The 26,531-nt window shown below is 42.5% G+C and overlaps 1 protein-coding gene across 3 annotated transcripts in view; it reads right to left on the reverse strand.

Annotated features, from left to right (window-relative positions):
• LOC119006792 (TGF-beta receptor type-2-like) overlaps window positions 1–26,531 on the reverse strand; it is a 65,482-nt gene that overhangs the window by 15,499 nt on the left and 23,452 nt on the right. Inside the window, exons 4-10 of one of the 3 annotated variants that reach the window (XR_005070894.1) lie at window positions 21,615–21,913; window positions 21,268–21,516; window positions 20,980–21,093; window positions 20,229–20,366; window positions 9,193–9,334; window positions 4,061–4,240; window positions 80–429 (exon numbers count right to left, since the gene is read on the reverse strand). Coding sequence is in view for 1 of the 3 variants with exons in the window: in XM_037075861.1 (XP_036931756.1) it covers window positions 9,193–9,334; window positions 20,229–20,366; window positions 20,980–21,093; window positions 21,268–21,516; window positions 21,615–21,913 (942 nt within the window). In the remaining 2 variants the exon portion in view is untranslated. Of the gene's footprint in view, window positions 1–79; window positions 430–4,060; window positions 4,241–9,192; window positions 9,335–20,228; window positions 20,367–20,979; window positions 21,094–21,267; window positions 21,517–21,614; window positions 21,914–26,531 lie in introns of those variants that run through there. The other 2 variants (XR_005070893.1, XM_037075861.1) reach the window with 2 other exon arrangements.

Consider the following 26,531-nt stretch of genomic DNA (forward strand, 5'->3'; position numbering starts at 1 on the left):
ATCAAGCGATCATTTTATTCAATAGAAATTTTCACAAAAGAACTTTATATCTGGAAGAAAGTAAATCAATAATAATAAGAAGAGAAACAGTAGTTCTTTTCTGGCATTCAAAAAGCAAACACAGGACCACAAAGCTAACATTTATTCTGAGAACTTCACTCTACAATGAAAACTATGGTTTACTTCTTTGATTCATTCTGTGTCAGTCTTAGAAGTTCTGACGTCCACAGACATGTGCATTTTAACTTCGCGTTCATGCACTTGCACCGAGAACTGGCAGGTCGGCTTGTACAAGTATTTGTACAACTGCACTTCACATCTAGTTGGAATATGTCTTTGGCAAGTGGCAGCGTAGTCCAAATGGGAAGAAGTTTGCTGTCCTTTTCTTTCCACCCATGGTCAGTGGGGTTGTTGACAGGCATTGTTGACCTAAATGAATGAATAAATAAATTAATTTAAAAAATGCATGATTTTTTTTATGATTGTATAGTACAATTGGAAGACACTCCTTTTGAGACGTAGATCCAAAGCATCCATTGTTGGGGGGATTCTTTCAACATCTCTCATCTTCTGTGAGAATAGCCTCATTCAAAGAAGATCAACACCATTTTCCTCATTTGATTCACTGGAGTATAGCCTACAGACAAAGTTTATTGCAACTTCTTTCAGCCTTGGAGAGGTTTGGAATGGAGTGTCAACGATAGTTGCGAACTCCTCTGTCAATTGTGGAACTTCGTGCATCAATTTGCAGCAGGATCGCTTACCCCTGAACTTGAAAGAAGATGTGCTGTCTGATCCAGTGAATACGTGGAAGAGAGCCATGGCTTTACATGTTTCTGTGCCCAGTTTTGTGGCGAGACTGTTCAGGGAGATCATTCTTGATGTCTTTCCAGTTTTGAAGCAGATCCAGATTTCTGCAGTTGCATTCAAAGCCTTGATATGATGGAAATTACTCAATAGGATTATGACCACATCTGTGTCTCCAGTGTAGACCATCCCAACCGGGCATAGAGAAGATGCACTAGGACACGAGTGTCAGCTTCCTCATGGTTGCAGCGATCATGAAGACATCTTTGTCATCTGGGAACTGTCCATTTGTTACCAGCACAGTTGACAGGAATGAAAACAATTCTGTCTTATTATCCTCATTTGCCAGAAATGCCTGCCAATCTTTTGGGACTTTGGCAGTGCCAGAGATGCGTTGTCGGGGGCCTGATCCTCGTTTTTCTCTTGTGTTTCGCTTGATCAGAGCTGTCAGTGGTGTGTCATGTCAGTCCAGCACATTCTTTTTGAAGTTCTTGTACTGCTCTTGTCCCAATGACTCAACTTTAAGGACTGATGCTGCAGCGGCTGCAGACTCGCACACCTTGTTATCTAAAGTAACCAGGTCTTTACTGCTCTCTTCAAAGGGATTCCCATTGCTGAGCAACAGCTCTATCGGGTCTTTGGTGTGACGTTGAAAACCCTGCTGTGATGCTGATCCTTCCTCATGATGAGGACGCCGTCATCACTGTCATTCACAGTGATAAACTCCTCCAGGACACGGCTGATTTCCGGGCCAGTCACAATCCAGCGTTCCAACATGTCCAGGTTCTCTGTAAGGCCAATTATGCCACCCACTCCTTTCACCCTTTTGTTGGCTTGCTCATGTGCTTGGTCAATCGGCATAGCCGATTGCTGCGAGTTACAGTCCAATATCCCTTTTCAAACTCTGCCCGGATACTATCTGGGAGACATTCCATGTCCTTTATAAAGTCTGGAAATTACTGGGCATAGTTATGATGGTCGAGAGCAAAGAACAGAGGAACAAGCTTCTGCAGGATTGTGACCATGAGTTCGATCTTGCGTTCGAAATGTGCTTGTATGAACATGAAGATACTCTGTTGGTACTTGCAGCCAGAAGGAGAATGTTGGGCTCTCATGGGCAACTCTCTCAACCCAGTTCTCAAGGATCATCCTGTTTTCACTGTCCTCATAGGCCCACTTTAGAAGGCTGTGGAGTACCACAACAGTAACTTGATGGGCATATCTTGTTCTCATCACATTGGATGCCTTCAGAAATGATGTGGCTGCTGCCACTGAATTCACTAGCCCAGCTTCTTTTAAGGCTTCAGGCCATCCAGATCCACCATCCAAGATCTCCCATGGTACTCCACAAAGCCATTTCAGTGTGGAGCCCACCTAACATCACCACAAACTTGTCTTCTCCGAAGATGTCAGGGAAGGTCCACTGCATTTTTTTCGCAAGGTTATAGAGGGGTTGGTCCACTACCATCACAGAGACTTGTTGTGGGTCGAGGTGCTCAGTGTTTTTTTTTGCCAGGTTCATTCCATGGTGAATCATTTCTGGGGTTGCTGCTTTGTCATGAAAAAGTGGCAGGAGGGCCTCAGTGCTTTTTTCCGGCTGTCCAACAACATCATATTGAGCAGCATGGAATGAAGACCACATTGTTGGAGTGCCACTTTCTAAATCAGAATTGACATAGAGGATGTCATTTACTGCATTCATCCATGCCTCTTCATGCTTTCTCTCTGCATCGAATGAACCTCTCACCACTGGCTACACAACTTTAACTCGAGGTTGGGTAACAAGATTTCGGCCCACAGGTGGTACAGATATATACGAATGAGGCAGGATGGGTTCTACTATGCTGCTTTCCCCTGATATCTTTGAGTTGATTTTCAGACATTCTTGGCTCAACCCAGGCTTCTCTGATATAAGAAACTGAAATAGTGAAATCCCAATTCCATGGAAGGATGAGCTTGCAGTGCGTGATGTGGGATTATGATCCAAGTTATCAAGGGCTGCAACTGTGAAAATTTGCCAACGCAAATTTGTAGGACAGACTATATCTGCATTCTTCCTGGTCTGTTGTTCAATGGCCTGTGCAAAGCAAACTTCCATGCTGAGGACCTTCTCATATGATACTGTGAGATTATATTTGTGTTGCAGATTGACTAACTTCTTGCTTCTTGTTTCCGAATGTAAATCAAGGGCAAGGAACACTGCAAGTGGAGGCTCACATTTCAAGTTTGCTGAAAGAGAGGTCATATTTAGCATGGCCACCTGACTCACAGACAGAGTCTGTCTGGAATTATCTTGATCTGTTGGGTTTTTGGGTCCTGTGAGTTTCATGATTCAAAACTGCTTTTCTGAGGATTGAAGATGCCATTAGTAATGTGTGCGCTTCTTCATCTGGTGTTTGTGATGTGTCTGATATGGTCTTCCTAGCAGTTTTCAAACACATAATGAAAACTCCGTCCCTGATACCTTTCTCCTCTGTCAAATCAGGGAAATTCTTGAGGACTGTTTCCTTGTGGTGTGTTCGGGTCATGATTTTCTGGATACCATATTGTTCCAGTCTCTCAGTCATCATCTCTGTTAGATTTTGCAAAGCAAAGACTCTACTACCCCCGCTAATTTAGTCTTTTATGAATTGTAGCAATTCATTTTCTGCTGTGATTTCAAGGTTTTCACTCACTGTGGTTTGTTTACAAATCACATTGTAGTTAAACACTGTGTAGCGTTTCAGATGATACTTCAATAGCTTCAATAGCAACCAGATCTCCTTCTGCAAGGAGTGCAAGAATACGAACTTCTCCTAGTTTAACTGTCTTGTCATGTATCTCTTGGGTAAGTGATAATTTCTGGAAAGAAAGGTCTACTGCATCAGTTTGGGATCTTGTGTACATGCACACCTGCGTCTTTGTTTGTTGCACCTTAGGCTGCTGGTCCAGGTCTGTCTTATCCCCAGTTGTTTAGTTGTTTGGGATTACGATTCACTGAGCTGTTAATTTATGGCTTTGCATTTGCACTTTTTGTACATAAAGTAGCATTTTTAGATCAAAAAAGCCCTTCATGACAAGGAGCTCTTAACCTCTCCGACCTCTCACGTGCTCCCCAGAAGTCAAATCGATATATGTTCGGAGCTCTGTAATCACCAGCTCTAAAGAGACTCTGATCAAACTCTTAACATCATTACAAAGTCGGTGCAGTTTAGCTGCTCAAGAGACTATGAAGAAATCTACAGCTAAAAGAAGAATTATCATTCAACCGAACCTGGACCACCCGCAGCATTCTCAAGTGAAAACTCCGCTGGGCCAGAAGTGTCCTCATTCGACCTGAGACGGCATCACCCTCCAGCTGTTCACAAGCCACTGCTGCCGTCCTGCAGAAAGACGAAGCTGATCCAGAGAGCCCGGATTCCGGGACCTCCCATCTTCAACAAAGTAGGCTGAACTTCATACACAACAAGAGTCACACGTGAATGAAATCAGAGTTGGTGTTTTTGAAAGCTTCAAATATATATAATAAATTCAAAGACATTTCTCATATCATCTCGTTAGGATAGACATCAATCCTGTAGTTGTGAATTAATGGTTCGTTACACTAAAATCCACCATCATTTAGAATTCATCTAATCAATACTTTATTCCACAAGCTTCACACTTTCTGTTACTTGTTGTCACCCGTTTGAATCATAACCTCATATCATCTACTCTGCATTTATTTAGTTAATAAGCATATATAACCTTACATATTTGTGCACATTTAATTTGAAGTGGGAAATCGATGGGATCATGGAAAGCATTCACTGCTTCAGAATAGGAGATAAAATATAGATTTTGAAATTCAACAGATTGATTTGAGACTGATTTTTACTGTTCAAGCCAAACTTGGACAGTTATATTTTGACTAATTGCCTCTGGATTAGTTGCAGGAAAGAAACATAGGTGGTGCCCCAGTTTACGAGTGTATATTAATCGCCAGTGATAAATAAGCCCTTTTTATCGAGCTATATCTCCTAGACTATGTAAGTCATCATATTATAATTAAACACAACACAACTGTTGCCTTTATTTCATTTTTTTGTTTAACTGTAGTTAATCAATAGTTCTTAATAAAAGTTGTAGTGACCGAAATCTATTCAGTTATATAAACTGTAACTTTGTTGCCATAATTTCAACTATTGGTCAAACATTTATGTATTTGTTTGTAATTAAGTTTTGAGCCTTTGCACTTTCATGATAAGCCTAAGCAAACAGCATGCATCATGTGCTCATTGAATCAATGTTTTGTGCATGAATGATAGGTGTAAGTACTCTTGCTGCTTGTGTTTAGAATGTTTATAGGTTGTTATCAGCGGTGGAAAGTAGCAAAGCTACATTGACTGAAGTACATGAACTACAGTACAGTACAGTAAAGATTGTACTTTCTTCTCCACTCCGTTTATTTGACAATTTTAGTTACTAGTTCATTTTAAAAGATAAAAGTGAATAATGTAACAAGCTTTTAAACTGCAACACATTGTGCACCAAATAGTGTTTTTTTCCCCAATAAACTTCAACTTATAAAAAAGTTTCTTTTCAGTAAATGTTGAACTTATCCAAAATCTCGTCACAAACAAAGGTTAGTGAAAAAGTCTAAAAACTAAAAACACATCAGAGCTGTGAAATAATTTGTTTCCACGCTTGCAAATAGACTCTGACTTTAGACTTTTATTCATCCCACATTGGGGAAATTCACTTGTCACAGTAGCAGGTAGACAGACATCTCTCTATAAAAGCAAGGAATCTCTGTCTGTGTGCGTGTCTGTCTGTCTGTGTATGTGTGCCTCAAATATTTCTGAGATTCTCAACATGGCTGCTGCTTGGTTCAAGGGTGTGCAACGTCGCATATGTTTTCAAAACAATGAGGAGACTGCTGAATGTGGAACAGGCAGGAATGAGCTGAGGAGCCCTGAGCCTGAGGCATTTCCTGCATTTAAGTGTAAATAGTTACATATAACTTTGTAAATTTCAAAAATGTATGCACAATTTATATTTGCATTATAGCTAATGCAATTGGTTCATTAAACCTATTTGTGGTTTTCACAGTAAAAAATCTAACTTTTTTTTACTCTGATTTTATGTTATTTTGTGATTTTAGGTCCATAGTATTAATACAGTATGTCAAAATGAAAAAAATAACTGTACAGTCACAGTCACATGTGAGGTTGTGCTGAAAATAATGACACCACACAAGGTAAATAGTTTTTAAGGTGAAATATGATGGTATAATCAAAAGTAGTCAAAAACAGCCAATTATATCCCTGACGTCCCACCTTCAAACACAACCTCATTTGGCCATCCATGAAAAAGCTACTACCTCCCATTTTTCTATAGGAATACATGCTTCCTACGGGCAATGCACTAGTACAATAAGTACAAGACATTTGCCCGGTTTCAAGCCAGGAGTAGGTCTAAGTCAGACTAGTAAAGCTAGGTCATTTAAATGGCTTGCATGAACATGGCTTACATTTGGCTTATATATTCCCAGACTGTGGAGTCCTGTAGTAAGCTTAAATGACAACATCTGGGTCAAGCCACATCAGCCTAAGTGGGAGCAGAGCCTATTAGCTTAATGGTGCTCATAAAAACCTGGAATGGAATTGATGATAACTTTGCTGAGGGAATTTTGACACAGTATGAAAGTATGAAAAAACGCTACTTAAACAAATTACGGGAAATCATGCTGTTATTGAAAGTAAAGGCCATAGTGCTGCTATTAACATAAGAACATAAGAAGAGGAGTGCTTGGGCTGCCATTTGCAGTGAATTCAATGTTAATGCCAATGTAACCACAAGAGCAGTACAGCGGTACTCCTGGGAAGTTCCCATATTCATAGAATCGCACTTTATAGTTGGCTTGCTCAGCAGCATCAGGGAACTTAATGTACAGATTTCTCAGTTCACAATGGCACTGCAGACATTGTGAACTACTCCACACACTGTTGCTTCACTGACACCACACAAATCACCAGTTTCATGACGAAAGGTTCCAGATGCCAAGAATCTCAAAGTGATCAGAACTTGGAGTGAACAGGGTACAGGCCTTCTTTTTTGAGACATGGAGGAAAGTCTAGGCTCAAGCAAAGTAGTTATCTCCAGTTCATCTTCTTTGTACATACGAAAGCGGTCTCTGAAAGTTATTTCATCAAACTGATTCAATGGATTACTCCTATCCACAAGTATTTGTCTGGCTGGCCCCTGTAATGAATAATGGTCTTAATTTGGACATTCCAAATACTCCATGCTGCCAAACCATCTGAGCTCCCTTTCACAAACAGTACTAAGCCGACATTAAACCTGCCTCTTTTCAGGATTAATATAAACTTCAGTTTAGTCCTAGAGTAGCTCTAATCCACCCAGAAACAGCATTTTAGTCTGGGACTAGGCTCAAGCCTTGTCTGCGAAACCAGGCATTAAAATACTAAAAAAAAAAAAAAAAAAATAGATTTAGATAGGACAGAAAAGACAAAATATAGAAAGGACTATATGTTATGTGCATTTTGTACATGAGGGAAAGATGTACATTACATACATTTAAATAAAGTGTCATCATATTGCCTTGTTGAAGGTTGGATGCATAAATACAGTGTTAAAATACATTGTTTGAAAATAAACAGACTCGGTGTGTGAATATGAATATGTAAAAAATACTTGCATCTCAGCACTTTCCAGCGCTGCAGCAAGCAGGGATGCACTATCAGCTTCTACTGTTCCTTCTATATCAGCACAGTCCAGTGATACAGTATCCAGCACCTACCAAAAGACCGTACTAATCGACCCTGCCATCAACACTGGCCATCTGTTTTAACTGATAAGGTAAGAACAGAGTATGTTCTCACTAATTTCCTTGAAATATTATATTTTTTTGTGTTGCACCTTATTTATATTGCATTTATGTATTGTTTTGCTTTATGTTACTTTAATAATGTTTTTATTTTGTGTATGTTTTATTACTAAAATGAAAAAAAAAACAACATGAATCAATGCTGTTAGTGTATGAACATGACTGGTGTGCAGTGGCAGTTGTCTAAGATCCAAGGAGCACCAGTTAAAATCGGGCTGGGCTAGCTTTGTTCTGGCTGGTGATTTTAGGTTCCCCAAAATTGGACATAACACACCCTCTACATTGCCCCATTCACTTTCTTTAGAACTCCAGTAACACTGGCAGCAAAACAGCACCACAGCACACCACCATGCTTGACAGTAGGTATACTTCTGTTGGGGTTAAAGGCCTCACTTTTTTGCCTCCAATTATATTGCTTCTCATTGTGGCCAAACTACTCAATTTGTTTTTCATCTGACTACAGAACTATTATCAGGAAGTTTTTACTTTAAACTGCAAACTTCAGTCGAGCTTTAAGCAAGCTTAAAGCTTAATCTTCTTCTTGCAGCAGCCTCTCAGCGATGCAAGACACACTTTACTGTGGACACTGACACCTGTCTTCCAGCAGCTTCTAATTCATTACAGACTTGCTTTTTGGTCAACTCTTGACCACCCAAACAAGTTTTCTCTCAGCAGCAGGTGATGGTCTGTGTTTTCTAGTTGTGGCAGTGACACAACTGTGCTGTGCACTTTATACTTACAGACAGTTGTTTGTACAGTTGGTCTTAGGACATAGAACTGCTTTGAAATGTCTCCAAGTGACTTTCCTGACTTGTTCAAATCAATAATGTGTTCTTTCAGATCAATGCTGAGCTCCTTAGACTTTCCTTGAGTCTAACAGCTCCCTATGTCTTATGGGTGTGTCAAATAAGCCCTTTTAAATAAGCCCAGAAAAGTCACAAGCTCATATTAACTCAGAAGAAGTTAAGAGGCCATGCAATTGAGTACATTTGATTCACATAACTTTCTACATAACCAAAATTGGTCATTCCAATTATGGTGTGTATATTTTTGACCCAGCAGATTTGGTTACATTTTCCGAATTCCCAATATACTTCTAAATTCTAACCACACTTCATCAATATTTTTTGTGTAGTATGTGACATTTACAGAAATCACTGAAACAGCCATGATGTACATATTGTTTACAAGTGTATGTAAAGTTTTGTCTACAACTGCATGACTCAAGATTAAGTTTAGAGCAAAACATAGCTAAAGGGAGTGTCATTATTGTAGTGTAAATGTGTAGCAGTCGTATTTATCACATTACAGCAGCACTTGATGTGATGAATTTACTGAGATTGCAATAACCTGAGACTTTTGATGTGTGTCACTGTAGAGTTACCTCAGTGGTTGACACTTCACCACAGCAGGATCTCTTCAGTTGTGTATGAGTGTGTGATCGTGTGTTACATAACATCACCTGAAAAAGTTAATTATAGAATACATGTGTTTGTGGTATGTGTTCATCCACCGACCTCCAATAGCTTCACACCTCGACGTCATTTCCCAAAGCACAAGGGCCATGGAGTAAATGTCAGTCTGTTTAAAGGACTCGATGTTGTCCAGATTCAGACGAGCCTCCAGCACCTCCGGGGCCATGTAACGTGCCGTACCCACCTGCAGCACAGAGATACCAGGAGGGGTAAACACACAACTAAAAACATGTACACTGATCATAGGACTGCTTCTTGTCTGTGATTTTTAATCAGATAGAAAGAAAACAACAGGAATATCTGATCACTGTCATTAAGAGTGTCACAATTTCGATTTTAAATCAAAATCAACCGAAATTAAGTCACAATCTCAAGCTTCGAATTAAAAGAATGGAATCGTCGATGCTGCCACACTCCCATGTCACGTCCGGTCCGTGGTCAGGAAGCACAGAGATGATTTTCTCCAGGGTCAAAGTTTATGTTTACCTTCGGGGTGAACCAACTTTCACGTGTTAAGCTGGTCAGGAAATAATATCAGGGAGCTTTGCTGTATCTAGCTGTTGCCTTTATTCACAGCCAAACTGCAGACTATATTGTACACCTTATTGCTGTCACTACTATTGTTACCCCCTTTCGTTTCTCCTTCCTCTCCCATTCATTCACTAGCATCCGCACGTACGCACACTCCCTCACTCTCGCTCACCCACTCACACCTTACGCACCTTACGCACACACACCTCAGGCACCACCCTATTCCTGAAAGGGGCTACACCACTCTTACAACAATGGCAACTGCAGATGCAGGAGACCCATAGACAGAACTTGAACCCCCTCCTCTTTCACTGAAGTCGCCGGTGTGGAAGTATTTTGGATTTCCAGTGAGTTATTTTGACATCCTTAGCATTGTCATTTTTAAAAGTGACACACAATTTACGCCTGGGAGTAGGTTGTCCTGATTCTTTTTGGGATACAAGTTGAAAGCTGGGCAGAAGTAGTATCTTAGAGGTGCCTCTGAGCTTATCTGTGTATCACAGTCCACCATTTTGACAGGTTTTTATAGACTGTCAGATTTATCTTGGCATTGGTTGGAAGACGCCAGACTAGACTGCATATAAAGTATTTCAAAGTATTTCCAGTGAAAAGTTACAGCAGTAAAACAGTGTTTACAACCTGACAGTGGTGGAGGAAGTATTCAAATCCGGTATGTAAATAAAGTGGACATTCCACACTGTGAAAATGGGTGGCCTGGGGTGGACTGGGGTGAAGCTTTGATTTGAGTTTTTTGTTCACTGTGTTTTTATGTAACGACAAGATGGCACCGCAGCTAGTGAAGCAAACACAGGTAACAATACAGGTGTCCCAGATGATGGGCTGAAGACTGATTAATGTTATTCTATAGGATGAATTAAGAGCAGTTGAATTTTGCTAATTCGCTAACTTGTGAAGCGATGAGGACTTTAATCCACTACAAGGAAATGGCACTTAGAAAATTTGTACCCTATCCTGAACATAATTACTGATTCAAAATAGACATATTAAAATAACCAGAGATTCCTGAGGACCGATAGGTGGAAATGGAATTTAAAAAAAAAAAAACTTTTTAAAAAGTTTTCTTTACCAGCACAGACACCTTTATTTGACAGTTAAGAGACAGGAAATCATGAGAGAGAGAGGGGATGTGACATGCAACAAAAGCTCTCCAGCCGGGATTTGAACCGCAGTTGGCATGTGGCATTAAACTTCGCTATGCCATGGCCACCCCACACTAGCTTTGCGTCCCATCTTGGCCACTCCAGTAAAAATGTCCTGGATACGTCACTGTGTTACAAGTCTTGCACTAAAAATGTTACTGAAGTAGTAGTATTTTGAAGTATTTTGAAAAATGTTAGATTTTACTGTTGTATTCGGTTAATATTGATCCAGTTTGAACTGATTTATATAGGACAGAACCTAACAATTATTTTCATTATGGATTTGCATTTTGATCATTTTATTATGATTCAATAGATTGATTGGTTTGTAACAATTATGAAAATAGGGAAAAATGCTGACTTTTACAATATTTGTTATGTTTGCCAAGAAGAGAGGATCCGTCATTGTTATGCTCTTAGATTTGCGGAATTGCAATAAGTTAGCAAGGGTTTCAAAAGGATTCAGTGGTGATTGGACCTTGAAGTAGAAGACGGGTGTAGGCGGACCAGATTGATTGGTTTTAGTTTGCTTTAAACAGAATACCATGGTGTCGTGCATGCATGCATGGCAGCTTGAGTCGAAGTGAATGGTTGAGGTGGTGAATTCGGAGCATCTGAGGGAGAAAATCATCCAAGAGATGGACGAGGAATGGAATCCCATGGTTGTTAGACAGGATCCAACAGAGGGCTTCAGACAGGGTGTTGAAGAGTTTAGGGCTGCTTTTGCAACCGAAGATGAGCCTAACGGTGAAGTATTACGCACCACACCAGCAGAGGCCGAAGAAATGCCAGAAGTAGGGGTGGATAGGGAGGACTTTGAAAGCACGGGTGATGTCTGTTTTAGAGAGCCATGACCCTTTTCCGGCGAGTTTGATACGGGCGATGGCATGGTTGATGGTGGCGTAGTGAAGGGAGAAGTCCAGCAATGACAGGCTTTATTTCCTGAATAGCAACTCTTCAGACAGAGTGATAAATTAACAGGCTATGAAAATCTATGAGACCAGAGGACAAGGAGACAAACCACACGAAACAAATAACAAAAAACACTCCAAAGAGGAAAGCGCTCAGGCTATGAAAATTAACTACTCAATAGTATAAAAAATTACAACAGAAAACGCTCCAAAAAGAGGGAAAACAAAAGCTATGAAAAATCTCAAACTGAAACAAAAACTCTAACCAGAGACATATGAAATCAAAATGACTCTTCTCAAGAGGAACCTATACAGAAAATAAAACTTGGCAATACTTAACATGAGCGAAGAAACAAGGCTGTGAACAAGTCTGAATGTACTCGACGAGACGAATGAAATACTCTGGCAACGCAGAGAGGGGAACACAAAGACTTTATACACATGGCAGGGGAGAACACAGATGAAAACAATCAAGGATTAGGGATGATGCCAGACCGGTGACGCAAGAGAAAGGGCAATTGACCTGAAACAAGAGGAGAGTTACCTTTCAAAATAAAACATGAAATTCACAAGACAAAAAACCCAAGACAGCACCAATAAAACCAAATTTATTAGATGATTCCAAAGATAAAAACCATGTACAATCAAAACAAGGCTGAAGATTCTAGCCAAAAAGATCAAAAGATGGGAAGATGCAGGACCAGCCACGCAATGGGCCATCATTCCTCACACCTCCCCCTAAACTGCCTAATGGAAACTAAACCTAAAACAAAAGAGAAGAGTAATTGAACCACCAGTAACCTCCATCCCAAACTAATGCAACATACTAAGATAAGTGAACCCCAGCACCTAAAATGCAGGTTTAACTAAAACTGTTTGCGACAAAGGAGAAAAGGTGAGGAGAGAACTCTCCTCACAAGTGTGCTGCTGGCTGTGTGTGTGATTCTCATCTCACTTGTCTCTGCACTCTCTACCCTATTATCACCTCCCCTACTCCAACAGAGCACCGATTACACTCAAGTGTGCTCAGTTAGGCAGGGGGAAGGGTGGAATGAGATGCCCAACCGGATACAGCCATTGCAGACTTTCCATATCAACATGCTTAAAAAAATGCCCCCCTTGTCCAACAGTTCCACCTTTAACAATGTGTACTCTCTGTCCATCAAGGCTGTGAGGGAGGAAAATGAGCAAGTGGAGCAGTACCAACCAGGACCACAGGGGGAGCCACAGTTGGATTTGGACCACATGGAGGAGGAGAAGAGGAAGGAGCTTCTTAAAATCCTGATACTGGTCGGGGAAACTCCTGGCCACACAGAGGTCATCCACCATCACATAACCCTGATGGATCTCAAGCCCATTTGCCAGCCTGTCGGTCCCAGAGCACCTGCTACCAGTGCTAAAGAGGGAGCTAGAGGAACTGTGGAATTTGGCATGAGCCATTTTTCAGAAAGATGGAACCCTGAGGTTTTGTTTGGATTTCAGGAAGGTGAATGTTGCCAGTAAGCTGGACTTGTATCCCATGCTGAGAATTGATGATCTGGTGGAAAGGACTGGCCTGTTGAGGTTCAAGCAGCACCCTTGACATGTGGGCTACTAGCAGGTCCCACTCACCCCAGTGAGTACAGCGATCACAGCTTTCAGAACACCTTTTGACATTTCCAGTTCACTGTTCCTCCCTTTGGCTCAATGGTGCCCCTGTGATGTTCCAGTGGATGATGGACAAGGTGCTGGCAGGCATGGAGTCCTGTGCAGCAGCCTACCTTGATGATGTTGTGGTATTCAGGAACTCCTGGGAGGAACATCTGGTGGATGGTGGATTTTTTTCCGCTTGGAGAAGGCACGTATATGACCGCCACCACATGCCCATATTCCTCTTCTGCAGGCAATGGAACAGGCCTGCAGAGACACTGAGGTAAGGTCAATCCAGGGATGGGGGATATTTTTCCCAATGCTTAGCGAGTGAAGACCTTGCTTGTGATGTTGATGAGATCCTGTGGCCAGACCCCAACAGACGGCATGATCCAAAAGCCCACTTGTGCAGAATTGTGTTTCTGTTTACAGTAGTGTGTTGTTTGTTTTATTTTTGTTTTATTTTTGCTTTAACTGAATTTACTCTACTGTAAAATACACTGCTGTAATGTAATGATTTTGAATTGAATATTTAATTTTTTGGTTTTTGCCATAATGTTCCTTCTGTGGAACTGAACCAAAACAGTGAAAACGAAAGACAGCAGTGTTTTATATAAAGTAGACTAGTGTGTTGCTCGTGATCTGAAAGTGTATTCATATGATGCAAGTGGGTATCATTTTGTCATCAGAGTGACATTTTGACAAAGGATTGTTAGGTCTTGATAGCAGAGTTTCAATTTGACATAGATGTGAATGGTTTATTTCCCAGTGTTGCGTCTTATTTGCTTGTGTGCAGAGTTTTGACACAATGAGCCAAGTTCTGCAAAACGTGTTCAAGTAACAGGCAAAAACTGTAAACAAGGAAGGAGAAAACAGTAAAAGTTACTTACACACAATGGCCTCATTATTAGCATCATGTAAATCTGGACTTGCAGACATAGCTCCGCGCAAATAGGAGGTAATGGCCTTGTTATGAGGCGAGGTTAGTCTGTGAAAACGGAATGCTTGCAGCGATAAACCTCCATGTCCCCCTGCAGCAGCGTAGTGCCGTCCATCGGCGACACTCTCCGTGGCAACGGCAAAGCTCCTCCAGATAGCACAGGCCTCCTCTCGACAATGACCGTGCTGCTAGCCTAGCTCCTGCTCCAGCACATTGTCCGACAGCAGCTCACAGTCCGTTAGTGATAAAACACACTGACAACACACAGAGTCCTCTGTAAGCTGCTCCACGCCATTAACTCTCGGCTTCTCCGGCTTCAACCCGGAAGTGTAAAACCTCTTAAAGGTCATGAACTCTCACACGTAATAAGAATTATTTTAACTTCTTCTAAACATTCTGAACTCAAGAAATTCACAAATTTTAAACAGAAATTATTCATACATTTTCATATCTTCCTTATCTCAAAATATTTCATGTAAATTTTAACTTCTTAACAACTGGCATTTTATCTTTAACTTGGTCCCTGGAGAGAAAACATGAATAAATAAATCATTTTGTGTATCCTTTTTATGTAACACTGGCCATTGCTAATGATTTACACAGTAATTAATGAATCAGTTCAAGCTAACAGTCTATAATTAGGCTATACTGAGCCTGATGTATTTATACCACAGATTTTCTTAAAATGAAGTTAACACCTTTTAGAAAAATGTCACCTGGGGTAAAACTCCCCCTGCTACCCTGATTTGCATTTGTATAGCTCACAGCATTTTCATATACATGTTAAAGCCTCCCCTAGAATTAGGGGGAGGGAGGTCATGGGGGTCAACTGCCAAGCAAGGCCCATGTCAATTTCCGACAATTCACGGCAGTTTTTGGTGTTGCCTGCAAATTGCCATGTGCAGTCGTAAACCTAAACTTCCATGACAATCTACAGTGCTGCTTACTGGTGAAAATCCCACTTTTCATGCAGTGAGAACAGAAGTCACTTTCAAAATTGGAAATTTCAGTGGGTACCAAAAAATCTTGAATATTTGGGCATACTTCTCAACCCAAGACTTGAGAACATGATATCTGATCATTTTGGCCCTGCCTTGGACAAGATACAACTAATTCACAAAGGCTGGGGGGAACTGCAGATTTCATTATGGGGAAGAATACAAACTATAAAAATGGTCATAGTTCCTAAATTGAATTTTCCCCTAAATATTTTTCCTATTGGTGTTCTAGGGACTATATTCCAGACTATAGATAAAATGTTAAGTCAATTTATTTGGTCTGGAAAAAGACTCATGATGAAGCTAACTAAACTGCAGACTAAATATAATATGGAGGGCTGAGACTTCCTACACAAGTCTTTACCAGGAAGCATTCACAGGAGCACAGATAGTCTCCCTCCTCTCACATAGGGAGGACAGACACACGTGGAGAGATTTAGAGGAACTTTACAACCTGAAGAGAAAAGTTTTCTGGAAATTTTGCCAGCTCAGAGAATGCTCGTCTAGGGCCATTGGCGTAAAATTGCGTATGGACTGTATGGATGTGTCCATACCAATCTCAAATGATGGCTGAAATGTCCAGACCAATATTAAAGTTGAAGGGGGAAAAATGTGCTTCATGCGGCACACAAAGGATTGAATACTTTCCCACTTCGGTACCGCCAACCAATTAAGACTTTGAGACAGGTCTGTGGTTTGATTGGCTTAGCTCCCTGTAGGCTGTCCAAGTTGTTTCACTTTGCCAGTGTTGACGAAAGGTCTGTCCATAAAAATAATGAACAGAACTGGTGACAAAGGGCAGCCCTGCCGGAGTCCAACATGCACCGGGAACAGGTCTGACTTACTGCTGGCAAAGCAAACCAAGCTCATGCTCCGGTTGCACAGGGACCATAAAGCCCTTAACAGAGGGCCTCCGACCCTATACTCCCAGAGCACCTCCCACAGAATGCCACGAGGGACACAGTCGAATGCTTTCTCCAAGTCCACAAAACACATGTGGAATGTGAATCCTCCACACCTCCACTGGAGGACTGCTTCCCCCTACTGAAGCGCCGGATGGTTTGCCAGAATTTTTTCGAGGCCGACTGGTAGTCCTCCTCCATGGCCTCCTCAAACTTTTCCTAGACTCAAGTTTTTGCTTCTGCAACTGCCCGTGCTGCTGCACGCTTGGTCTGCCAGTACCTGTCAGCTGCCTCAGCAGTCCCCCTGGGCCAACCAGGCTCGACAGGACTCCTTCTTCAGCTTGACAGCATCCCTTACTTCCAGAGTCCACAACCAGGTTCAGGGATTGCCGTCACGACAGGCACTGGAGATCTTACAGCCACAGCTCCGGACAGCCGCGTCAACAATGGAAGTGGAGAACATGGTCCATTCGGACTCAATGTCCTCAGCCTACCTCAGGATCTGGTCAAAGCTCTCCCGGAGGTGGGAGTTAAAGACCTCCCCGAAAGAGGGTTCCACCAGACGTTCCAGCAGACCCTCACGATACATTTGGGTCTGCCAGGTCTGTTCAGCTTCCTCCCCTGCCAGCAGATCCAACTCACCACAAGGTGGTGATCAGCTGACAGCTCAGCCCCTCTCTTTAGAGTGTCCAAGACATACAGCCGGAGGCCAGATGACACGACCACAAAGTCGCCTTGGGTGTCCTGGTGCCACGTGCACATATGGACACCCTTATGCTTGAACATGGTGTTCGTTATAGACAAGAAGCAAGAACAAGAAGCAAAAACACACCTGATTTGGATCAGCCAACCAATCAGCCAACCAAGCAAGAACACACCTGATTTGGATCAGGTGTGTTCTTGCTTGGTTGGAATGAAAACCTGCAGCCACATGGCCCTTTCCTGGATCAGTTTGACACCACTGTTATAGACAAACTGTGACTGGCACAGAAGTCCAGTGAAAAAACACCACTGTGGTTCCGATCGGAGAGGCCATTCCTCCCAATCACACTCTTCCAGGTAACACTGTCACTGCCCACGTGAGCGTTGAAGTCCCCCAGTAGAATGACGGAGTCCCCGGTTGGAGCACTCCAGTACCCCTCCCAGAGCCTCCAAGAAGGCTGGGTACTCTGCACTGCTGTTCGACCCATAAGCTGAGACAACAGTGAGAGACCTATCCCTGACCCTAAGGCGCAGGGAAACAACCCTCTCGTTCACTGGGGTAAACTCCAACACATGGCGGCTGAGCTGAGGAGATATAAGCATGCCCACACCAGCTTGCCGCCTGTCACCGCGGGCAACTCCAGAGTACAAGAGAGTCCAGCCTCTCTCAAGGAGTTGGGTTCCAGAGCCCAGACTGTGCGTGGAGGCGAGCCCGACTATCTCTAGCCGGTACCACTCAACCTCCCCTACCAGCTCAGGCTCTTTCCCCCAGCAAGGTGACATTCCATGTCCCCATGGCTAGAGTCACCATCCAGGGATTGGGTCGCCGGGGCCCCCGCCCACGACCGCCACCCAAATCACACAGCACCTGCCCTCTCTGAACCCTCCTGCGAGTGGTGAGCCCACTGGACGTCCCTCCTTTGGGCTGCACCCGGCCGGGTCCCGTGGGCAAAGACCTGGCCACCAGGTGCTCGCCTGCGAGCCCCAACCCCAGGCTTGGCTCCAAGGTGGGGCCCCAGTGATGCCAATCCGAGCGACGTAAACTTCCTCTGTGTTCTATCCTTCATTAGGGGCTTTTGAACCGATCTTAGTCTGACCCGTCACCTAGGACCTGTTTGCCTTGGAAGATCCTACCAGGGGCATTACGTCCTTGACAACATAGCTCCTAGGATCATTCAGGTGCTCAAACCCCTCCACCACGATAAGGTGCCGGTTCAAGGAGGAGATATATGATAATAATAATAATAATAATAATAATAACAATAATAATAATAATAAAAGTTGGCCTAGTGAATACCACTGATCTTCTTTGAGATTTGAGTCACGCTGTGTCACTGCTCACTGCGTCAATATTTTATTCGTCAGGTTGAAGCTCACATAGGGAAGATTCAGGGCTACAGGTAAATTTGACATGGTGCTATACTAAATCGGGGCGTTGCTAGATTTAAGGACAGGGGAGGCTTAGCCCCCAAGAGATGCACAGGATGTGATTGAACGTAGCGCGCAAGCACAACATTTCACAAACAGCTAACAAAGACTGAAAAATGATTTATTATTGTTGTGCTTTTCAAACCAGCTGTGGTGAAATGCTTGCTTCTGCGTACCAAAACTATCTTGTCGGTGGCTCCTCAGCTTTACCTGTCTGGGCCCTGTGTCTTTATCACCTAAACCAAACCCTGTAGTGGAGTGAGTTTCTGCAGCTACTTCATCATTTTCAAACTCTTGGTCTGTTTGTTCTCCTTCTCTCTCTGTGATAACTTGATATTCTGCCTGTTGGCCAGGGCCTTCACAATGCATTTCAGACTAACTAGCTAGCTCAGTAGCAGCGTTCTTTTAGAGCTGGAATGTAACTTTTGACCACGAAACAACAAAGGTGGGATGTGCGCACAGATTGTCTATAGTGTGCAAGTTAGGTTATATGATTATTTATTTAAACTCATATTCTGGCCACTTCATAGTGAATTTGGGTTGTTAAAAAAAAAAATTACAAATAAAAATAATAATAAAAACACCAAATTATTTAGGGGGGGCTTCAGCCTAATGACGCCACTGTACCAAATGCTTTACTGCATATGTTTGACTGCTTATGTACAGTAGGTAATGAATCGTAAAAATTAATGTCAGGCTGGCATCATGTGTTATTTCATTAGGGTTCTGCAGCAATCTTGCCTGGTTGTAGGCCTAATTCAGGGAGAAACCAGGTAGAGTTACAGGTGAGACTTCAACATAGGCTATAACACTGTGGCGTAATTCAAATGTACCACAGAGTGGTTAGTTATATAATGTGGAGGAAAGTGGCCCAGCTCTTGACTGGCCATGTCCCCTCCAATGTTAAAATCAAACCTACACCCTTGTCTAGAGCAAGCCCAGCAGGCACTGGGTTGTGTACTTCCATATTCACTACATTATAGTTGTTCAGTGAACTTCCACGTCTGACAGGTTTAATTTACAATGATCTCATAGATGGATTTAAAGACATGACTATAGGACTCAAGGCTGCATGGGAAAGGGATTTATGGGTAATGCATAAAGATGAGGAATGAAATAAACTAGTTAAGGAGATGTTGAACCCATTGAGAGATACCAGGTCTAAACTTATTCAATCTAAAATACTCAACAGACTATATTGGATACCTGTGAGGAAGTATACTACAGGTATGAATCATTCAGATATCAGGCGATGCCAATCTGAACAAGGGGACATTGTCCATATGTTTCTCAAATGTCCTACTGTAGCCACCTATTGGCAGAGGATTATTAAAAAAAAAAAAAGAAAACTTTGACAGCCTGGGTATGAGTGTTGGTCTTACTCCTGCTCTTTGACTTCTGAATAAGAAAATGAGATAATAGGTGGGAAGAAGGTTCGGTGGCTAAAGGTTGCTATCAGTATAGCTAAAAGGGTGATACTTAGGAATTGTAGAGGGGAAAACATGGTTCACAGCCACATATCAGAAACTGCATCTTATGAGCGTCTAATATACAAAATAAATGAAAAAATGGACATCTATTCAGAAATTTGGGAGCCTTTTCAATCACAGATCAGGGAAATGTAAAGTAAATCTGATGTACACATAATTTAAAACCAAGCATACTGTGCACCATGTTCGACTGGCGTTATGGGGAGGAGATTAAGAGGAAGGGGAGAAAATCGATTCCTTTCAGCTCAAATGTTCACACTCAAATACAAAAGAGGCAATGTGCTCCTCTTTTAACTCATCTCTGGACACATTTTGTTTGATAAAGAAAGAAGGCTATAAAGTCACACAATAAAGAAGGAAAGTAATTAAAAGATCATTTCAACTGACCTGTCCACTGTTGGCAAGATCATCCACGGAAAGGCTGCTGTCCAGACACAGACCCAGACCAAAGTCACACAGGCAGCACGTCAGGTCATTCTTCACCAGGATGTTTGAGCTTTTTAAGTCCCGGTGGACTATGGCCACCTTTCAGTATGAGCATCAAATTGACTAATTACGTGTCCATTTAAAATAGAAAAAAAAAATTAAAGTGGACAATGAAATGATAACCGTTTCTCTAACTTCACCAGACAAAATGAATTTTGTTTGCACACATGAAATATTGTAATCAAATGGGAAAATGGGAACAGTCTTTAGTTAAGCCAAGGCAAGTAAAATCCCAAGTCAAGTCATCAATCTGTAATCTTACCTGTAGTATCTTACTTATTTATAAAGAAAAAATATAGTATTACCTGAGTTTGTATCATAACTTTTGATATTCAGTAAGATAAATCAATTCATAAAAGCTTATGTAATTCTTGATGTCCTCTAAATCAAAAAAACCAAGCAAAAAAAAACGAAACTGCGCTGTAAACAGTAAATGAAAACAGACAAGTCATTGGAGTCATCCCTTCTCACATCAAGTCAAGTAACATCACAAGTCGTTAACATTCAAGTCCATGTTTGGTCTTCAGTAATTTATTTTTTGTCAAGTCAAGTTCGAAGTTAAAAAAAAAACAGTGCGTCCAAGTCACAAAAAATTAAGTATACATCTCTCCTGTTTGTCAACTGTCACATGAACATATTCACACAGTCTGACCTTGGGACGACCACAGGGGAGACGGTCACTGTGGAGGTGGGCGACTCCTTGGGCCAGAGAGCTTCCCAGCACTTGCAGCTCCTGCCAGCTGATCACATTATGAATCAGGTGCTCCTGGAGGGCAGAGGAATGATGGAATCAGTAGTATTGTGAAACGGAGGTATGACAACAGAAAACAGGTTTATACTGAAATGTGAATGATAGCAAAGACGGTGTGGAAAATGCATTCACCATTAAGGCATAAAACTGTCCCCTTCATGTGGGGTTATCTGACAGTGGTGGTCTCACCTGCAGGTTTCCTCTGGAGTGGAAGGCAGTGATTATCCAGTACTGTTTCTCCACCTTCCTATCCTCAGCTGTTAGGAAGAGAAGGATGTTCTCGTGTCTGAGATCTGTATTGGAGAAGATGTCCTTCTCGTTCTTCCAGGAAGCATACTCGTCATAGGGGAAGATCTTAACAGCCACTGTTTCAAACTGATATGAGGTTGTCTGCTTCAGCTTAGCCTTGTATACCTGGGCAAAACGACCCTTTCCTACCTGGGACAGGATTAAAAGTTATTCTAGTTAGAATTAAGGTTACGATGCCTCCACAAAACAATTTAATTGTTAAACTTAATCAGCTCAGGTGCGTATACCAACAGATCCAGCTCTATAGGCAGAGGCTCGGTGTTGTGGTTCAGGCTGTTGGCATGCGTTGAGCTGCTGTCTGACCTGTCGTCATCTATCATGATGGCACAGGCATCGCTGCAGTCCAGCCCACTGGCTTTTGGCTTACGCTTCTTAATGCTGCTCTCCCATTCTTGGTTGAGCATATGTTGGCGATGGGCTCGGTACCAGTAGAACATTCCCACAATCACAATCCCCATCACCAGCAGGGGCAGCAGGCTCACCAGGATAACAGACACCAATGGGTCGTCAGAAGTGGGATCCACAACTGGAAAAGAAGACAGAAGATGAATTAAAAGGTGGAGAGTATATGGATTGAGTAAGAGGCTAAGTGATGCACACCACTGAAAAGACAGTAAATGAGAAGACTGATGATATTTCTAAACTGGATCAACACATACAGTATGCATAAACAGTGATGTAGTGCCGGGTAAACCCAACAGCATGTATTTAGCTACTACCAGAGCATAAAATTCCCAGATCGAAGAGCTGAACTGCTTGTGGATTGTTGATGACATGAAGACTGACTGTATCATAAAAGTCAATTATGAAGAGGTTTATAATATAGTGTGGGCTAAAGTCAAAGTCAAAGCTCTCCCGGAGGTGGGAGGTAAAGACCTCCCTGACAGAGGGTTCCGCCAGACGTTCCCAGCAGACCCTCACAATACGTTTGGGTCTGCCAGGTCTGTCCAGCTTCCTCCCCTGCCAGTGGATCCGACTCACCACCAAGTGGTGATCAGTTGACAGCTCAGCCCCTCTCTTCACTCGAGTGTCCAAGACACTCGACATAAGTATAACTGATCAGAAGTACAAAATGCTGACACCTGCTTTGCTCTGTGAGTTAATGGCACCTGCCAGTATCCTTTTAAAAGATCAAACTTGGATACAAAGCTAGCCTGACCAATTCTATCGATGCAATACTCCAACCGAGGGCTGGGATAAGCATCTGTCTTTGTCACACTATTGACCTTCCTGAAATCGATACACGGGCGTACCGTCTTATCTGGCTTCATAACTGGTACTAAAGGAGAGCTCCATTCGCTGGCACCGTTTTCAATAGTGCCAATCTCTAGCATATACTGCAACTCTGCCTTAACAGCCTCTTACCTGTAAGGTGGAATTCAATACGGGTGCTGCTTAATTGGGGCAGCCTCCCCTGTATCTACGTCATCTGAGACCAAATCTGTAAGACCAGGTATGTCCCTGGTGCCTGCAGCTTGGGTGCTTCTTTATAAGCTCTGCAATGTCTTGTGCTTGTTCAGGCTGTAGATACTCTAAATGCTAGCTAAAATTGACTAGCATTCCTGAGTTGAGTAAGTGAGCAGATATTGGTTCTGGGGGTTCAGGATCATCCTCCCTTCATCAGGCTTGCTGCTCTCCAAAGTTGCTACAGGACACACTGGGCTCTCAACATCTCGTTCAATGTAAGGTTTGAGCAGATTTATATGACACAACCTCGTCGTCTGTCTACGCTCTGTGGTGCTAACAGCATAGTTGCACTCACCCACACGCTTGACTACATGGGCAACAATATCAGAACATTATCACCTTCTGCAAATGTGCGTTGTATCGCTTTCTCGTCATATTGTTGTTTCATTTTGCTCTTCACTGCCTGAAGATTCTAGGTTTTTATCATTGTCTTGAATGTCTGATGACAACGCTCTATTGCGCCTTGGGACTGTGGGTAATAGGCAGAAGACATCACTTGCTTAATGCCCAACTGACACACAACATCATGAAACAGGTTTGATGTCAAATTTGCGCTTCGATCATGTTGTATTTCCCTTGGGAGTCCAACATGAGAGAGAAACTGTAACAAGGCTTCCACCACAGGTCTAGTTTTTTATGCTACGTAACGGCACCACTTTTGGAAATCTAGTACCCAAATCCATAATAGTAAGTAAGTACTCATTCCCTTTCTTAGTTCTGGGGAGGGGGCCTACAAAATCAATCATAACCTTGGAAAATGGCTCTTCCATAACCGGAGGGGGACTCAATGGTGCAACAGGAATAGTTTGGTTGGGCTTACCCACCAGTTGACATGCATGGCAGGATTTACAATAGTTGGTCATGTCTTTGCGCACGTCAGGCCAGTAAAAGTGTCGCATAACCCTGTCCTGTGTCTTCCGGACACCAAAATGCCAGGCCCAAGCACTCTTATGGCCCAAACGTATCACCTCTCTCCTAAAATCACTGGGTAACACCACCTGTGAGAGTACTGTCCAGTGTTCATCAGCTGGGTGGCACAATGGGAGCCACTTTCGCATCAGAATGTCGTGATGTAAATAATATCCTGTGGCTACCCCTTGGCTTTCTTCTAAAGACATAGCCATCTACCTGAGAGATGCTATTGAGGATTCTTGGCACTGTGCTTTAATCAGAGCTTCTCAAGTAAATTGATTGCCTTCCTCCATTCCAGCTACCTGACCCAGAAAGGTGTCAGACATCAGACATCAACCAGGAATTGGTCTGCCTTAACATCCACCAGCTCCTGAGACCGTGATCCAGATCTTGTCACAACACAGGCCACAAACACTTCAGGGTGGTCTTTCTCTAAAATGACAGTTTGTGGTGCTTCCCATGGCTGTTCTAAAACAATGAGAGTGACACTTTCATTCTGCCCTACTCTTGCCGGAGCGTCTTCAGGGTCACTTGGGTGCACCCTGGTGCCTGCCAAGTCATTACCTAGAAGGGTAATACCTTTCAGTGGAAGTGTGTTGACAATTCCCACAGTTGCTACCTTGGTCACCAGCTCAGTTTTCACAAAAACACTGTGCTTGGGAGCGGAAAAATAACAGTCACCCACCCCTTTGACCACAACTGACACCCCAGTAGCAGTGGATGGTGGCAACTCCAACACTTCTTTTAGCAGTAATGAATGTGATGCTCCGGAGTCCCTAAGCACTTTAACTGGAACCTCCTGACCATTCTCTGACAGTGCGACTGCACCATGAGACACACAACCCTTGTAATCTTTCAATATTTCTTCCTCAGATGGATCAACAAAATCAGTGGTTTCCAGTACTTGGGGCCGGACACCTACACAAGGTATAGGTTTAGCCTCCCTGTTCTGTAACTTACAGCAAACTGACTTTGTGTGTGCAGGTTTCTTACAGTAGAAACTATAAACTTCAGTTTGAGGAGCTCGCTCACCTCTTTTTGACTCAGAAGGAGCAGACCCATTTTTCCCTGACATGTAAGAATCTCGTTCAGCTTCCCTGTCTCGTCTGAAAGATTTTCCTCTATCAGACATACTACGGTGAGTTACCTCATACTGGTCAACTAATGTGGCTGCTTTTCTGAGATCTTTCTCATCCTGCTCATTAAGATATATTTCTATGGGCTGAGGCACACACTTTTTAAATTGCTCCATGAGCACAAGTGCACAGACACTCTCAAAAGTGATGGTCTCAGTGGAGGCAAGCCACCTCCCAAACACCAGCTCCTGCCATTTGGCTAACTCAAGAAAAGATTCATCACTTTTTCTTTTCAGGGAACGGAACTGCTGGCGGTAGGCTTCTAGAACTAGCTCATATGCTGCTAATGCATTTTTCTTTACCACATCATAATCTTTCCCTTGAGTGGAATCTAAAACAGCATATGCTTCCTGAGCTTTCCCTTCCAAACTCCCCTGAGTCAACAAGGTCCACTTCTCCTGTGGCCATTTCATCTCCTCGGCAATCCTTTCAAAGGCTTCAAAGAAAACATCGACTTCAGTTACATTGAACTTTGGTATTAATCGTAAGCAGCTATTGCGGTCAAAGTGGTTTCCCGAGGCTGGTTGCAAGATATTGTCCTGAACTTTGTCTCTTTCTAATGCCAAGCGGGCTGGTTCAGTCTTTTGCTCCTCCTCTTTTAATTTGATTTGTCCTGTTCTGCCAAACTGGCCCCTTCCTCCAGCATCATGATCCAGTACCCCCCAACCTCTGGGTTAGGGTTAGGGTTACCCTTTTTTTTTACCCCCCTCCAAAGAAGATGAACTTCTTTGTCTCAGGTCAAACGAGGTCAAGCGCAATAGAGTCTTCTTTCTCCAGATCAGAGGAAAGGAGAACTGTTTTCTAGTACAGATGTTTGATTTAAGGTGCCTTACTAATATACATCTCTCTCCCCCTGGAACATTCTCCAGTGGGGGGAGGCTAGGTGAGAAACCTAATCTGTGTGCTCTTCCACCTCACATGTCCAACTGGAAGTTACGACCGTTGTTGTTCCTGGGTCTGACATTCCAATCCCACGGCAATCTCTATCCTTATCCAAATTCCAATGTGTTCTGAAACACTAATAAACTACAATTTCATCTTCTTAATTTTAGCAGATTCCCAAATAGCCTTTGTGTGTAATACTTGTGTTATTTACCATATAAATGTCTGATATGTTTTGTTAAGATAGAACTACAAGGAATATGTATAAGCCCTTGTTCCTACTGTGTATTGTATAGTTTATTGTTTTATGTCTTTTTGAATGATAAGTGATCATAATCATGTCGCATCTTTTCAAAAAGACAAAAATTCGACTTGTAAGCATGGTGAAGTTTTGGGACGGTAAACACAATTTAAAAACATGAAATACGGTAGTTTAGTTAGATTAAACTTTTGTGAGCCTAAACTCAGATCACGAGGGGGTGACACTCAGCTGGCCCCCACCCCTTTTGGTCCATCTGCTGCAGGTCATAAAACAGAGAAACGTGCTCTTTCTTCTCTCTGCACTCCTCTGCACGTCTCTGCACTCCTTTACTCTCTTCTCCCCATGCTTCTTCTCCTGATTTCCTCTCCTCACTTCTCCCACTCCTCTATCACTTTTCTTTCTTTCTTTCCTTTTTATTCATTTTTTAAGTAATCTTTAATTTTATTTTTGCAACAAGCTTTAAGAAAAGCGAATTGAACCAACAT

The sequence above is a fragment of the Acanthopagrus latus genome, chromosome 17 (assembly GCF_904848185.1).
Source record: "Acanthopagrus latus isolate v.2019 chromosome 17, fAcaLat1.1, whole genome shotgun sequence".
NCBI lineage: Eukaryota > Metazoa > Chordata > Actinopteri > Spariformes > Sparidae > Acanthopagrus > Acanthopagrus latus.